Source organism: Mastigoproctus giganteus, chromosome 2 (genome assembly GCF_048544385.1).
Source record: "Mastigoproctus giganteus isolate SK-2022 chromosome 2, ASM4854438v1, whole genome shotgun sequence".
Lineage (NCBI taxonomy): Eukaryota > Metazoa > Arthropoda > Arachnida > Uropygi > Thelyphonidae > Mastigoproctus > Mastigoproctus giganteus.
The window spans coordinates 206,289,631-206,305,379 of NC_143576.1; the positions used below are offsets into that span (position 1 = coordinate 206,289,631).

A 15,749-nucleotide genomic window follows, 5' to 3' on the forward strand; every position below is an offset into this window, starting at 1 on the left:
CAGTGACATGTACAGTGAGTCCATTTAATATAATAAGTATTAAAAAAATGCATGAAAGAGATATATTTATATTCCCAAATGTGTAAAGATTCATATGAATATAACATAATATCCACTCCAGAGAAATTTATATTAGTAGTAGCCAATGATGCAAGAAAACAAGCATTTCCAGTAACAGCAAAAAAAAAAAAAAAAAAATTCATATAAATAAATAAATCTTTATTGTGAAGTGCAGGCTAACAACACAATATCTCCTCACGGCAACAAGCACCAGGGGTTCACAAGCTTAAGAAAAACAGAATTAAATACAGCATATAAATACAGAACAGGATACAAAATATGGCATACATACAAAAAAGGATACAAATACAGCATATAAATACAAAACTGAATACAAATAGAGAAAGACAGAATACAGCTTAGCAATGATTCAGCAGGGCTCCAGTGATGAACTGGAGATGGGAGCATCATGATCCTCTTTTAGTTGATCAGGGATCAAGGGCTTTGATGAAGTTATATCTGTCCTTCTTGTTACTTATTAGGCTTGCAAAGTCAGCATCCACACAGTCGGTGAGTGCAAGCCTATTGTGGTGAGCGAGTAGTGCTGGTGATTATCTTAGGCTTGGGTGTGGGATCCACCAAGAACAAGTGTTCCAAATATTGGAGATGATATCTGGCCTGTGAGGAGTTTGGCTATGAAGACGAGCCTCTTTTCCGTGATCAGGAACTTCACCCTAGGGATTTAGAGTGCTTGTGCCATCATGGTAGTTGGGGTAGCGGGAGGCAGACAAAGCTTGGTATTGGCACATTCCAATAACCAGTATTCAGTGGCGTACACCCGCTTAAGGTTTGTAGGTACGGCTGAGGCCCATATATATCACCTATCCATTCCCTCCAATAGTTTGTCTAGTTCTTTCCTGAATTTATTCAAGCTCCCCACTTCAACAATAAGAAGTTTGTTTTGGCAATCAACCACCGGCTGGCTAAAGGCAAACTTCCACACATCTGTTCTGCAACCATTCTTCCTCAATTTGAATTTATGCCCCTTCATGCATGTAGTCTGATTAAGAGGAAGAATCCCATCAGCATTGCACTTGCTCAATACATTCAAAGCCTTAAACACCTCAATAAAATCAGGTGTCTAGTCTCCAGATGCTGAAATTTACAGAACTGAAGTCTTTCATGTAAGAACATCCCTTTGTTCTCTTCACCAATCTCAGTGCCCTTCCCTATACTCTTTTCAGGAGCTCTACATCCTTCCTTAAATGAGGCCTCCATGCCTGTATACAGCACTCAAGATGTGGCCTGACCATTGTCTTATACAATGGGATAACTGCCTCCTTATCCCTGCTAGAAAAATTCCTGTATATCATTAACAAAACCGCATGAGCTGTCCTGGCAGCCTGTCTGCACTGTCCGAGAACACAATTACTCTGGGTCATTTTTATTTTTCACTATCCTGAGTGTAGTACCAAACAGTTGGTACATTACTCTGAGATTACTGCTACCCATATGCAGTACTTTACATTTGTCAATGTTAAACTTCAATCGCCATTTCTCAGCCCATCTGCCTAATTTTTCTAGATCTTGTTGTAGTAGCATACTGTCATTCAAGAGTATTAGAAAAGTATTTGGGGGGCGAAGGGTATCATTCTCGCTACCTTTTACATATCTGGTCCCATAATATTATTATTGTTATTATTAGCCATATGGTGCAAGGAAGCCTGAGGCTTATGCTGCACCAGCCAAAAAAGAAATTTCTGAATTACCCTGAGAGAGAGAGAGAGAGAAAACAAGAGTCAGAAGTAGAAAGGAATCACCAAGAAAGAGAAGAATGAGGACATCCAACTCAGGATCCTGGGTGTGCCAGGCCCACAATCACCAGATGTGAGCCCCTGGAGACAATATTACAAATACTAGCCCTTTTGTTTTGCATCTCTTGCAAGATGCTGAATGAAACCCTAGAATTGAACTGAAAACTCAGAAATCACTAAAAATTCCACATTAAAAATTATACTAAACTTGAGAGATAGTATAAAAGGAAGAAAAATCCTAACCTCCCTCCTACAACCCCACCCACTAGCCGAGCTGGGGTGTGGCTGGGGCAGAAAGTACTGATTCTGTGAAAATATGCTTGTGTCACTTATGTGAAACATGTGCTTCAGAGAAAAGAGCCCCAGGCAATCACTTGGGTCACATTCTGAATATTATGACAATACTATAAAATAGTTCTTCCATTTTTTTACTTCAAGTTGAAAAGGTTTCAGTATGATTTCTGTAATAGATTGGAATGATTATTCTCATTAGTGATGGCAGAAGCATAAAAAATGCTTCTTTAAGAGGTGGTCAAGTCAGTTGATCTCAAGGAGCTGTAGGGTTTCATCATGTAAAACAGACAAAAACATCCAGAGAATATATGCAATTTAAAGAGACAATATTCTATGATTCTAATAGAAAAATTCAAAGGGTCATATACATAGGAAGTAAAATAGAGTCAAAGTATATTCCTCTTTAGACTGTACTGTATTTTTAATTTAATTTTAAAAGGATTTTGGAAAATTTTATGAAATGGAACAGTCATTAATAAAATATCTTATTTTTAATAATGAAGTACATGTATGTATGCGACATTACTGATGCATGTGATAAACCAGAACAGTGTTCTGGTATGTTTAGCTTCATTCCAAACCCTATTATTATTATTTATTTAAAGTGTATGGCATTACCCATACTGTGGTTTTGACTCTATTTTGGATCTCATTGGTGAGTAAGTAAGCAATGTAAAGACCTAAACAACCCAGTAATGAAATATACCCACAGTATGCGAGATGCAAGATGGCATTAGCATTAGTAGAGGCATATGATGCAAGAAAGCAAGCTTATGCAATATCAGCCAAATATCCAATATCAGCCAATATAATCAAAAAGCCAATATCACCCCTCCATTCATTCCAAATGCCTGTCCACCTCAGCCTTAAATTTATTTAGGCTATCAACTTCCACAACAAACGATGGAAGTCTGTTCCATCAATCAACCACCAGCACATCCATTCTACAACTGTCTTTCCTCAATTTGAATCTATGTCCCCTCAGGTTCTTAATCTGAGCAAGAGGAAGAATCCCATCAGCATTCAGTATGGTAGTTAAAGAACTCAAAAAGCTTTTTTCCCAAAGGCATTTTGCTCTAAATTTTACTTGAAGTTAGGATAGCCTTTCTGGGGTGATGTATAAGATTCATTCTGCCATGGGGGATTCCAAGTGCTGAGTTCTCTCTGGTGGCAGGGATGCATTTTTGAAATCAAAGGATGTGTGTGTAATGCTGTAATTTTGCATATATGGGCATAGACTGGGTAGTACATATTCAGGAAGCTTCACTTGGAAATAACCTGAAATACTGGCCTACCTGTCTGTTCTTCTAGTGATTTTAGTGCCAGTGCCACTAAAATCACTAGAAATCCAAATGACTGAATGTTGGGATGATTGAATAAATCCATCTTGTAATGTGATTCTGCTAGACTCTGATGCTGCATTTATTACCAATACAGTAGGCTGCTGATTCTTGAGATGATAGAATGTCCAGTCCGAGGCATTCCGAGGACTGTTCTGTGAGTTACATATGTCTACATGTAAATTTAAAAATGAGCCTTTTTATTGCTGAATGTGTATTATTATGAAAGCAAATACCACCTCTGGCTTACCACCTTTTTGTTTATCACACATTCTCTACTCATCTAAATAGCCCCAGGCATTTATGGAATGCATAAATTATTAAAATTTTTGTGATATTAATATTATTAGTAGTGGCAAATGAAGCAAGAAAAATAAGTTGTATAAACTTGCTTTCTTGTTTCATTTGCCAAAAAAAGCATCAGCCAAAAAAAAAAAAAAAAACCACTTCACAAAACCAGATGAAAGTTTGTTCCAACGATCCTCTAACTGAAAGTAAATTTTTTTTACACATCTCTCCTGTAATCAACCATATTCAATTTAAATTTATGTTCCTTAGTGCGCATTGTCCAAGCAAGAGTTTGGATTCCATCAACATTTAGCCTAATCAATCCTTATAAATTCTTAAACACTTCAATCAAGTCTCCTCGCAGTTGCCTTCCAAGCACTGAAATTTACAGAATTCAAATCTTTCATTGTAAGAATACCATTTTATGTCCTTCACTAATCTTGTTGCTCTATTCACATTCTAATAGATCCACATTGCATAAGACTTGTATGCAATACTCCAGATGTGGCTTAACCAATGCCTTATACAATGAACAACCGTTGCCTTATAGAATGGATAATCACTTCAATAACATCATAGCAGACCATACAGTTATCCCTAGATCTCTTTTGTTCTCCACCACCTTGAATGTGGTACAACCCAATATGTCATTCTGGAATTACTACTCCCCATGTATTTATCAATGTTAAATCTCAATTGCCTCTTCTCTGCCCATCTCTATCCAAATTTTCTAGGTCTTCTTGCAGTAGTATGCCCTAATTCCTGTCATTAACCACACTACCAACCTTTGTAACATTTAAGACTTAGAGAATAAGCCTGCTATGCCGTCATCAATATCATTCATAAATACTGAGAACAGTATGGGATTCAGCACAGAATCCAAAGGGGCTCTAATAAAAAAACATTAATCCAAGAGAAGCAGTGTCCATATATAACCCCCTGAACCAGGATAAAAAGAGATGGTTGAATGATCTTCTACTGTGTATAGCAGTCTTTCATGAGAAATAGTGTGTCAAAAAAAGCTCTACTGAAATCAAAGTATATGATGTCAAAATCATTTTTTTTTTCATTTTTCAGTATTGTATATAAAATTTCTTAGATTCAGTTATGAAAAATTTTAGAGCCCATTACACTGATGGGCAAAAGTTAAGGTATAGATGAGTTTACACACATCCCTTTTGTAAATTATACTGAAATTGTTCTCATAGATCAAGTAACTGATACACATGGGCACATCATCCCAATGTGCAAAACAGAAATATTTCTCAAATTCATTTGGCAATGGGAATCAAAGAAAGGCTTTTTACAAAGTTTGAAAAGCAGCACTGCTCTACCAAGAGGGTGGAGGTAGCTGCCAACATCTGTAATGTTGGGTATCATACCATGCTTCTTTGTTATATTGAGGTGTGGGTGGACTGGGCATCAACCATTCTAAATTTTATCAACATGAATATGTTATGTCAATCATGAATAGGTCTGGTTGTTTAGAATGTGCTAAAGGAGCAAAGAGCATGAGGTATCAGTGTGTTATATTTATAAACAGCAAATATTCTTCACTCAATTTGCCTGTTTGAAGGATAAACAAGTTATGTAAATTAAATTCTGTGAAAATAAAACTAATCTGTCTTTAGGCATGCCAGCAAATATGTAAATCACTTTTTTGCAGTGGTTCCCAACCAGTGTGCCCTGCATGTTGATGTGCCACAACCTTTTCTAAGTGTGCTGCGAGATTAGGGAAAACTTCAGAGTTCAATGGGAATCACTATTTGGGTGTGCCATGAAAATGCATCTTTTAACTTCAAGTGTGACTTAGGTGGCAAACTATTCAAAACCACTAGATTCCCAGTGGATGGATTTTCGTGAAATAAATTTTGTTTCAATCTTTTAGAAAGCTTTGTTTAATTTCGGTAAAATCTATCCTTATTTCTTTTTCACATGCCACCAAAATGACTTAAATTTACTGCTTTTACTATTGGTTTGACTTTCAATCAGTTTCACGAATTGCTTTGTTACCGAATATTGTATGTTTGAACATTATCCCCAGGGGCTCACATCTGGTGAGTATGGGCTTGGCACACCCAGGGTCCTGAGCTGGATATCATCATTCTTCTCTTTCTTGGTGATTCCTTTCTGCTTCTCTCTCTCTCTCTCTCTCAGGGTGACTCGGGAATTTTTTTTTGGCTGGTGCAGCATAAGCCTCAGGCTTCCTTGCACCATATGGCTAATAATAATAATAATAAAAAGTTAAAAAAAAAAACAGTTTTCTTTTATTTTTAAAATAACAGTCTTAAGTTAACAAAACCTAAAGGCTTTGTTAATTATAAAAATAATAAATAAATCTACAGCAAGTGTCAAAACCACTGCAGGATAGAAGCCTCCTCAACAAGTCATGTGGATGGAATGGTCCATAATCTGCCATGCTGGTCCACTGCAATGTTGGCAGTTCAACCAGTCAAAACCCTGAATCCCGGTCTACTCAATGAGAGTGCGCCTATGCACTACCACTCGTCTACGGAGACCTTTTGATATCCTTGAATATAATCATCAAGTGTTATAAACGAAAATTTAAAAATTAGCAGCATCGGTTGCATCCAATCACTGAACGGGGTGGCTTCGCGTGTCATCACCGTATCAGCCGACAATCGCTTGCTTCGGATATTGCATACGTATCTAGCGACGCGAATTCTCAATTTTTGTTCAAGTTTGGCTTGTTGATAAAGACTCTAAAGTGATTCAGAGGGGGGGGGGCTATTAAAAAATAAATAAAAATATACGTTTTCAAAAAAAAAAAAAAAAAAAAAGAAGATCAGAAAAGATTGAAAATAAAGGTGGTATAATAAAAAGTGGACAATTTTATATAGTGAATTATTTCTTGCCGATTTTTTAAAGTAATAAAACGGATTACTTTTTTCCGAGTAGGCATGTGTGGATTGAAAATAAATTGAAACGTCCGCTAGAAGGTCAACAAATATTTCGAGAAAGTACATTTCAGATGTTCTAATCATTCAATAAGGAAATGTGTCAGGTCGAAATGAAATATTTAGATTATATTTTGTGAGTTTCCTGGATAAATTTTAAGCTCAATTCCTTTTCCACTGAGTGCCCCTTAAAGAAATCAATATAAGGCAAAGTATGGAACTAAACGTTCGGGCATTTTTTTTTTTTGAAGAATACAAGTAGGATCAACATCAAATTCCGCGCATGTTTCAGTGGTTCTTGTTCGGTCTCATTTAAGCGCTCTCAGAACCAGAGCCGGACGAACAGGTTTTACCCCGGCGGCTCCCAACAATTTTGATACTACATGAATCACTGATTACACCATGACGATTAATCGATGGCCCAAATTTGCTGTTGATCCCGAGCTGCCTGAGCCAGTCAGCTCTCTCTCTGCTTGGGGACCCAATGCTGCTGTAAGGAGACTTAATAAAGAAATTGGACAGATATTGGTTTCATTTATCCACAACTCCCAGTTTCGCGTATTGTCGAAACCTGAATTTACAAGTGTCGGGCTCAGAATGGGACAAACTCACCAGAATGGCCCTCGTGGGTAGCACAGTTGGTAGAACCCCCCCCCCCCATCTTCCTCATGCCGAGTGGAAAAGACCTGAGTTCGAGTCCCGTCGAGTTCCCCTCAGAAACTTTCACGGGCATTTTTCACAACGTGACAAAGTTAGTCAGTCTTAAGCGTAGGTAACCTGGTTTTCCGCCCAGCGAACAGAAAATCGACAACAGAACACACGCAATTTACACACAGTATACAGAATAATATGGCCTTAGTAGCTGATGCTCCTAAAACCCTATTACAATAGCAATACAATCACCAGAATGCCGTCTGGTTCGTTCATAAAAGATAATATATTTTATAAACGAGGGCTTTGTTCCTTAAAATGTCCCATTTTTGACCGCTGGTCTCCGATGAAATAGATGTGTAGAAACTTTATCTTTAATTACATGTAACCTACACTGTTGTTGTTGTTGTTGTTGTTGTTGTTGTTGTTGTTGTTGTTGTTGTTTGGTTTTAGCATTAGCATTAGCATTAGTAGAGGCATTTGATGCAAGAAAGCAAGCTTATGCAGCATCAGCCAAAAAAATAAAATAAAATAAAATAAAAATAACATAAATAAATAAAAAATAACCACTGTCCAGCTGAGCCTGTCCAGCTGAGCCTTAAACTTATTTAGGCTATCAACTTCCACGACAAGGGATGGAAGTCTGTTCCACCTACCAACCACCCGCTGGCTAAAGGCAAATTTCCGCACATCTATCCTACATCTGTCTTTCCTCAATTTGAATTTATGCCCTCTCAGGTGATTATTCTGAGCAAGAGGAAGAATCCCATCAGCATTGAGCATACTCAAACCATTCAAGGCTTTGTACACCTCTATCAGATCACCTCGCTGGTGCCTAGTCTCCAGACACTGTAATTTGCAAAACTTAAGCCTTTCTTCGTAAGAGCATCCCTTTGTTCCATTCACTAATCTCGTTGCCCTTCTCTGTACTCGTTCCAGCAGCTCTACATCCTGCTTGAAATGAGGCCTCTGGACCTGTATACAGTACTCTAGGTGTGGCCTGACCATTGCCTTATACAAGGGAATAATCACCTCCTTATCCCTGCTAGAAAAATTTCTATATATCATTGACAATACACCATGAGCTACTCTTGCAGCCCTTCTGCACTGCTCAGAGAACTTCATATCTGCCTGCACAACCACCCCCAGGTCCCTTTCATTCTCTACCACTGTCAGTGTAGTACCACAGAGTTGATACGTTGCTCTGGGGTTGCTGTTTCCCATATGTAGTACTTTACATTTGTCAATGTTAAACTTCATTTGCCACCTCGAAGCCCATCTGCTCAACCTTTCCAAATCCTGTTGCAGCAGCATAGTGTCAGTAGTGTGATTCACAACCCTGCCAACCTTCGTATCGTCTGCAAACTTGGACATTAAGCTTGATATACCATCATCAATATCATTTATAAATACAGAAAACAATAAAGGACCCAATACTGAACCCCGAGGGACTCCACTAATAACATTAGTCCACGATGAGCAGTGTCCATTGATTACCACTCTCTGTCTTCTCTCCCTCAACCACCCCTTTATCCATAGCAGCAATTTGCCTCCAATGCCACACTGCTCCAATTTGTACAGCAGTCTTCCATGTGCAACAGTATCAAAAGCCTTTCTAAGATCCAAGTATATAATATCAAAGTTATTCCCTGCATCCAGTTCTTTTGTGACTGCATCATAGTATCCAATCAAATTGGTCAGGCAAGACTTCCCCTTAACAAAACCATGCTGTGTCCGAGCTATAACTGAAGTCTTGTCTAGATGATCCTGCAGTGCTTCTTTAACCAGTGCCTCCATTAATTTTCCGGGAACAGAAGTTAAACTCACAGGTCTATAATTACTTGTGTCAGCCTTTGATACTCCTTTGTGAATTAGGGTCACATTTGCACATCTCCAGTCCATGGGTACCTCCCCTGAGTCCAAGGAAGCTCTCATAATTATGGCTAAGGGTTTGCTTACTTCCTTTGCTGCCTCCTTTAATATAACTGGATAGATCCCATCCACCCCAGGTGCCTTTCTTGTGTTTATCTTCAACAATTTCTCCTCCACTTTACTCTCAGTTATTACAAGATTCTCTAGCTTACTGCCAGAGTTGAATACACCTCTGGCATTCCCCTCGCTGAATAACTCCTCATGTGTGAATGTCGATGCAAAATATTCATTTAGTTTGTTAGCTACCTGAGCAGGGTCATCAACAGTTGACCCATCGATATCAATTGGACCAATCAGATTCATCCCCTTCCTTCTAGAGTTTACATAAGTAAAGAACTCTTTGCTGTTTTTCTTCGCATCCCTTGCCAAGGATCTCTCGTAATCTGCCTTCGCCTGCCTAACCTCCTTTGTAACTTGGTTACAGATCAACTTGTATCTATCATAGGCTTCTGTGTCACGTGTTAATTTGTATGTATCCCATGCATTTTTCTTCTCTTCCATATGCCTCATTAGTTCATCTGTCATCCATTTAGGCCTAAACCTTGCACAATATTTCTTAGTTGGTATGTAAAGCCTAGTAGCTTCTAAGATAAGTTCTTTGAATGCTTCCCATTTTGAATTTGCTGTTGGTAACATCATCAGTTGATCCCACTGTATAGAATTTAAATACTGTCTCAGTCCATCGTAGTCACCTTTACGAAAGCAATACCCCTCCCTTTACCCCTAATGGTAGTTACCTCTTTGAGTAACTCCCACTTCAGAACACTGTGATCACTGCCACCTAGTGGTTTATTTATCTGCAGATTCTTAATGCATGAAGAATCACTACTGATAATCAAATCTAGACTATTACTCCCTCTAGTTGCCTCCCGAACATGCTGATGTAGAAAACAATCATCCAATAAATCCACAAAAGCCTTGCTAGTGTGTGAGTGACCAGCCCCCAAATTCCATTCAATATCTGGGAAATTAAAATCCCCCATTATAAGACTCTCTGACTTACTGGCCCACTCTGTTTCTCCGTACAGTTTCTTATTATACTCATCAGAGTCATTAGGCCTATAGCACACTCCTACTCTCAATTTTGATCTCCCAATGCTTATGTCACACCAAACTGACTCGACACTGCACTGTCCAGCGATGTCGACTGGCTTCACTTCCTGGGATTTTATGTGTTTTTTAACTAATAGCATAACCCCTCCTCCCTTCCTATCCTGTCTATCCTTTCTGTAGACATTGTACTCCCCAAATTCCAGTTCTGCATTCCTAATATCTGTGTGACACCACGTCTCTGCATAACCCCTCCTCCCTTCCTATCCTGTCTATCCTTTCTGTAGACATTGTACTCCCCAAATTCCAGTTCTGCATTCCTTATATCTGTGTGACACCACGTCCAAATCCCAATAATATCTGCCTTTGATGTTTTGAGCAATATCTCAAATTCATCAAATTTATTTACTAAACTCCTAGCATTGGTGCACACGCAAGTATACATGCACCTGCTCTTCCTCTTAGCCACCCTAACACAACCCATGTGTTCACTTGTACCCCCATGATTCCCAGCAGTCTCTGGAATATCCTGCATCTTATTTTCCAGGCTGCTGCTCATTCCAATAGAAGCAGTGCAAGAATCACTTTCTCCTCTGCCAGTGGCTACTGTTAATCTATTAGTCCTTGTATCCCCCCAATCTAGCAGACCCAATGATCTCTAACACACGGCTCATGGTTGTGTAGGAATTTAAGCTCATCGGCAACTTCGGCCATAATGTGCAGTATATATTATATCTACAAATTGACACGATTTCATCTGGTGTGGGAGAACAGTGATTGTACCAATTGGGTTACTCACGAGGGCCTACACTGTTATTTGGTTACCAGAAGAATTATATTAATACGTATTTTTCCTATTGTCATAATGCGTTAAATTTTGTATGGAAATACAAATTTCCATACAAAATTTGTCTGTCGTTTGTATGGGGAAAATGACAGACAACTTAAGTCGGCGAATAATACTGTATAACCTCAACAACAAACAAAGTAAAACTAATACCCCATTCAAACAGAATAAGCAAAGACGGGAAAATGGACAAAGAAGGTGCTCCATGGCAGAAATTATAATGCCCTCCATCAAGATTACATAGATAAGATGATCTCTAACACACGGCTCATGAGCGGGATGCTCTTCCCCGAGACCAGATTCATGTTTACCATCCAAGACCAGGTAATCGACACAAGGAATTACAGGTCCACAACAACTCCGAAGTGATATATGACACATGTCGACAATGCTACCTGGCCCCAGAAACAATTGAACACATAACCTCGGGATGCAGAGTAATCACCCAGAAGGAATATACTCATAGACACGACTGGTCGCCAGGTTAATGCACCAGAAGCTAGCTCAAAAATACCAGTTGATCAAAAAGCGTACCGTATTACAAGTACGAACCGTAGGCCATACTAGAGATCCCTACTTACAAACTGTGTTGGGATCATGCCATAATAAAGGACACTTTGACAAGCAGAACGGACCTAATCCTAACCGACAATAAGGGAATGGCTATGGTTACCTATCTGATAGCGGCGCCCAACACCAACAACCTCCAGAAAACATACAAGTAAAAGATCAGGAAGTACACAGAATTAAGATAGGAGGTCAAAGAGGTATGACATATGAAACAAGTAATGATCATCATGATCACAGTTCCAACCACTGGCATAATACCAAAGGGCCTATACAAGTACCTGGCAGCAATTGGCCTCGCAGAGAACTACTAAGGAACTCCAGAAAGTCGCAACCCTGAACGCCTACTCAATAGTCAGAAAGTTTTTCGACCAATAACAGCAATAGTTGGACATAACAGCCACCCCTTGCACTTGATACCAGTACCCGTCACGGGGTAGAAAAGAGAAAAAAGTCATAATAATACAACTCATTAAGGAAATAAAATTCCTTTTCAACAAGATGTGAGGGTATTCCATAAACAGTCAATCAAAAATGAGTTACATAAAGAAAACACCACTGATGTTAATAGAAATTAACTGATTTCTCCAAAATAATAATAATAAAATAATAATTTTTTGGTCAACTGGTATTTCCTAGCTAGCTACATCAGAAGCTAGCGAGGAAATACTAGTTAACTAGAGAAAGTGTACCATACTACAAGTACGAACCCCAGTAAATATTATAGCCCCCAACCCAAAAGCTGTACTGGGACCGCGCCATAATAACGGATAAGGCCGTCCCGCACAACAGACAGGACATTACCCTTGTGGACAAGATGGAAAGGGCTAACTACCTGATTGACATAGCGGTGCCCAACACAAGCAATGTCCAGAAAACCCACGAGGAAAAAATTATGAAGTACACGAACCTGAGATATGAGGTCAAGGAGATATTGCATATGCAAGAAGTAACGACCATCCCGATCATCGTGTCAACAACCGGAATGGTGCCATAGAACCTACATAGCAGCCTAGCAGCAATAGCTCTCCCAGAGAACACCTACAAGGAACTCCAGAAAGTCGCAGTCCTGAATACCTGTAGGATAGTCAGAGAGTTCCTCGACCAACAGTAACATCAGACATTACAACCACCCTGTGTACATGGTAGCAGTACCCGTCACGGAGTTGAATCCCCCAATCAGGAAGAAATAATATAAGAGCAACAGCAACAACAATAATAATAATAATAATAATAATAATAATAATAATAATAATAATGGCAAGACCATCCAGTCCCACCAACTGGAAGTGCTTCTGCGCAACTGCGCTAGTGACCACACAGGAAGGGAGAAAAAGCCAAAGCATGAAGTGGAGCATCGAAATGAATACGTACACCATGCAAGCATACTGCGAAATAACGAAGCTGGAGACCGATATGACAACTTAAGGCGAGACTACATACCAAGTGGCTGGAACGATTCCAGGATATTCAGGTCACCGAACAGCGAATAGAGGACCAGAGAAGGACTATTGTCACAAAGAACCTGGTAGCTCCTGTAATCTTGGAAAAATTCAAGCAGACCGTGAGCGATCAACTACAAAGGATAACGAACACGGAACCAGAGAAGGAAGAACATACCACCACCGAGCCAGAGGAGGAAGAGCAAGAAGAAATACAACCCACAGCAGCTGAAGTGGAAAGAGACGAGGTCATGATATCCAGAATAGAGGACGAGTGGAAGAAGTCCCTAACGGAATTCGAAGGAAAGGACCCCACAACGACTCACGTGATACTGAAGCAGAGGCCGAATAGAACCTTGTGGAGAGTCACAGATCACCTCAATCGGCACATAATACCGCATTGCCTCGATAGCTATGGTGCAACACCGGAGGCAATCCAAACAGCCGTGTATTGTGCTGCGGTAGCAGCCACGAGGATTAATGGAAGAGAAGCGAGAGACCAGCAGCAGAAGAACCGAAAACAGAAGGGACCACCAACTTGGAAAAGAAGACTACAGCAGAAGATAGAAGAATTAAGAGTCAAGACTGGCCAATTTATCCAGTACCAATGGGGAAATAGGAGTAAGAAATTAATTGGAAAAGTGAAGAGCATCCTCAAAAGAGACAGCGTCCACAGCAAACATGAGACAAAAAATCAGAGAATAGGAGAGTACTTGGACACATTGAAGCAGAACCTCCTTGCACTCAAGAGACTACACCGATACAAAGAGAGCTCCCAGAGGAAAACAAACAACCGAATCTTCCATGAGGACCAAAGAGACTGCTACAGGAATCTGGGAGAAGGCGGGAAAGAAGGGAACGGACCACCCCAGAAGAAGACGAGTGAGGAGTTCTGGGGAAACATATGGAGCAGGGAAGTAAGACATAACAGCCGAGCCACCTGGATAGAACTAGAACGCATAAAAACCAAAGACGTACAAGAAATGAGAGGTTGGGAGATTCGGGAAGAAAAAGTAAAACAGACGATCAAGAACTCTCACAACTGGCGAACTCCAGGAACATATACGTCCATAACTACTGGTACAAGAAGCTCACTTGCACACACAAGCACCTGGCAGAGCAGTTCACCCGTAGTTTCTCACTCAAGGAATCACATTTCTGAAGCCTGAACAAAGATACAAGAAACCCGGCGAAATATAGGCCAATCGCCTGCCTCCCAACAATGTAGAAGATCCTGACCAGCTGTATAACCATGAAGATATCAGACCACTTGGAGAACCAGAACATAATGGCCGAACAGCAGAAAGGATGCAAGCTGCTGAGCGAAGGATGCAAGGAGCAATTAACCATAGCAGCCGCGGTTATGGAGCAAGAAGCGCCGCAACATGTACACAGCCTACTTCGATTACCGCAAGTCCTTCGACTCCGTGCCTCATAGATGGCTAATAGATACTACTACTACTACTAGATGGCTAATAGATACTACTACTACTACTAGATGGCTAATAGATACTACTACTACTACTAGATGGCTAATAGAGGTGCTGTACATCTACAAAATCAATGCGATAGTGACAAATTTCCAAGGAGAGACGATGGCGAAATGGAGTACCACCATTAAGGTCGAAAACATCACTACCAGACCAATTCCTGTTAGGAAAGGAATCTTTCCAGGAGATGCCCTAAGCCCATTGTCATTCTGTCTAGCACTTAACCTGCTACCCACCATGCTTGACAGTAGCAAGTACTGATATAACCTCAAAGAAGGAAGGAAGAACCTGTACACCCTCACCCACCTGATGTACATGGATGACATCAAGCTGTACGCTGGAACCGAGAAGCACGTCCAGCAACTACTCCAGATCACCGAAGAATTCAGCAATGATATTAGGATGGAATTTGGTCTAAACAAATGCAAGACCCACGGATTGCACCAGGAAAAATTAGTCAAGCGAAACTATCAGCTGCAGACTGGTAAAGAGATCGAAGCCATGGCAGAGGGAGAGGCCTACGAATACTTGGAGATGATGCAGGCTCAGCAGTTACAGCACAAGGAAATTAAGGCCTGCCTGACCGAAAAATACCATCAGAGGCTCAGAAACCTGCTGAAAGCAAAGCTGAATGGAGGGAACACAGTTAAAGCCATAAACACCTATGCAGTCCCAGTGCCAACATCCTCCTTTGAGGTCATAGATTTGACTAACACCGAGCTGGAGAATATCATGAGAAAGACAAGGACAATGATGACCAAGAGCCGCCAACATCACCCGAAATCTGCAGTGGAGAGACTCACAATTGCCCAGGAAGAAGGAGGAAGGGCCCTGATAGACCTCACTGAGCAACAGAAGACAGCGATAGTTAATCTGAAGGATTACTTCCAGAAACACACAGCAGCACTCCACGAGGCCATAAGGAAGGTAGACAAGCGTTATACCCTACTTAACCTAAGCGAGGTGTTCCCTCCAACAAGGAAGTACAAACAAAGGTAGAAAGATGGGCAGAGAAGACATTCCATGGCAGACACTACAATGATCTCCATCAAGATCACATAGATAAAATTGCTTCCAATGCATGGCTGACGAGCGGGACGCTCTTCCCCCCAGATT

At 40.3% G+C, this 15,749-nt stretch overlaps 1 protein-coding gene across 1 annotated transcript in view; it reads right to left on the minus strand.

Moving 5' to 3' along the window:
* The window catches only part of LOC150089963 (uncharacterized), a 153,132-nt gene extending 141,617 nt beyond the window's left edge, over positions 1-11,515 (minus strand). The window contains exon 1 of the mRNA XM_090390147.1: positions 11,375-11,515. Within this exon, the coding sequence (XP_090246273.1) occupies positions 11,375-11,515 (141 nt within the window). The remainder of the gene's footprint in view (positions 1-11,374) is intronic.
* Between the last annotated feature and the right edge of the window lie 4,234 nt (positions 11,516-15,749).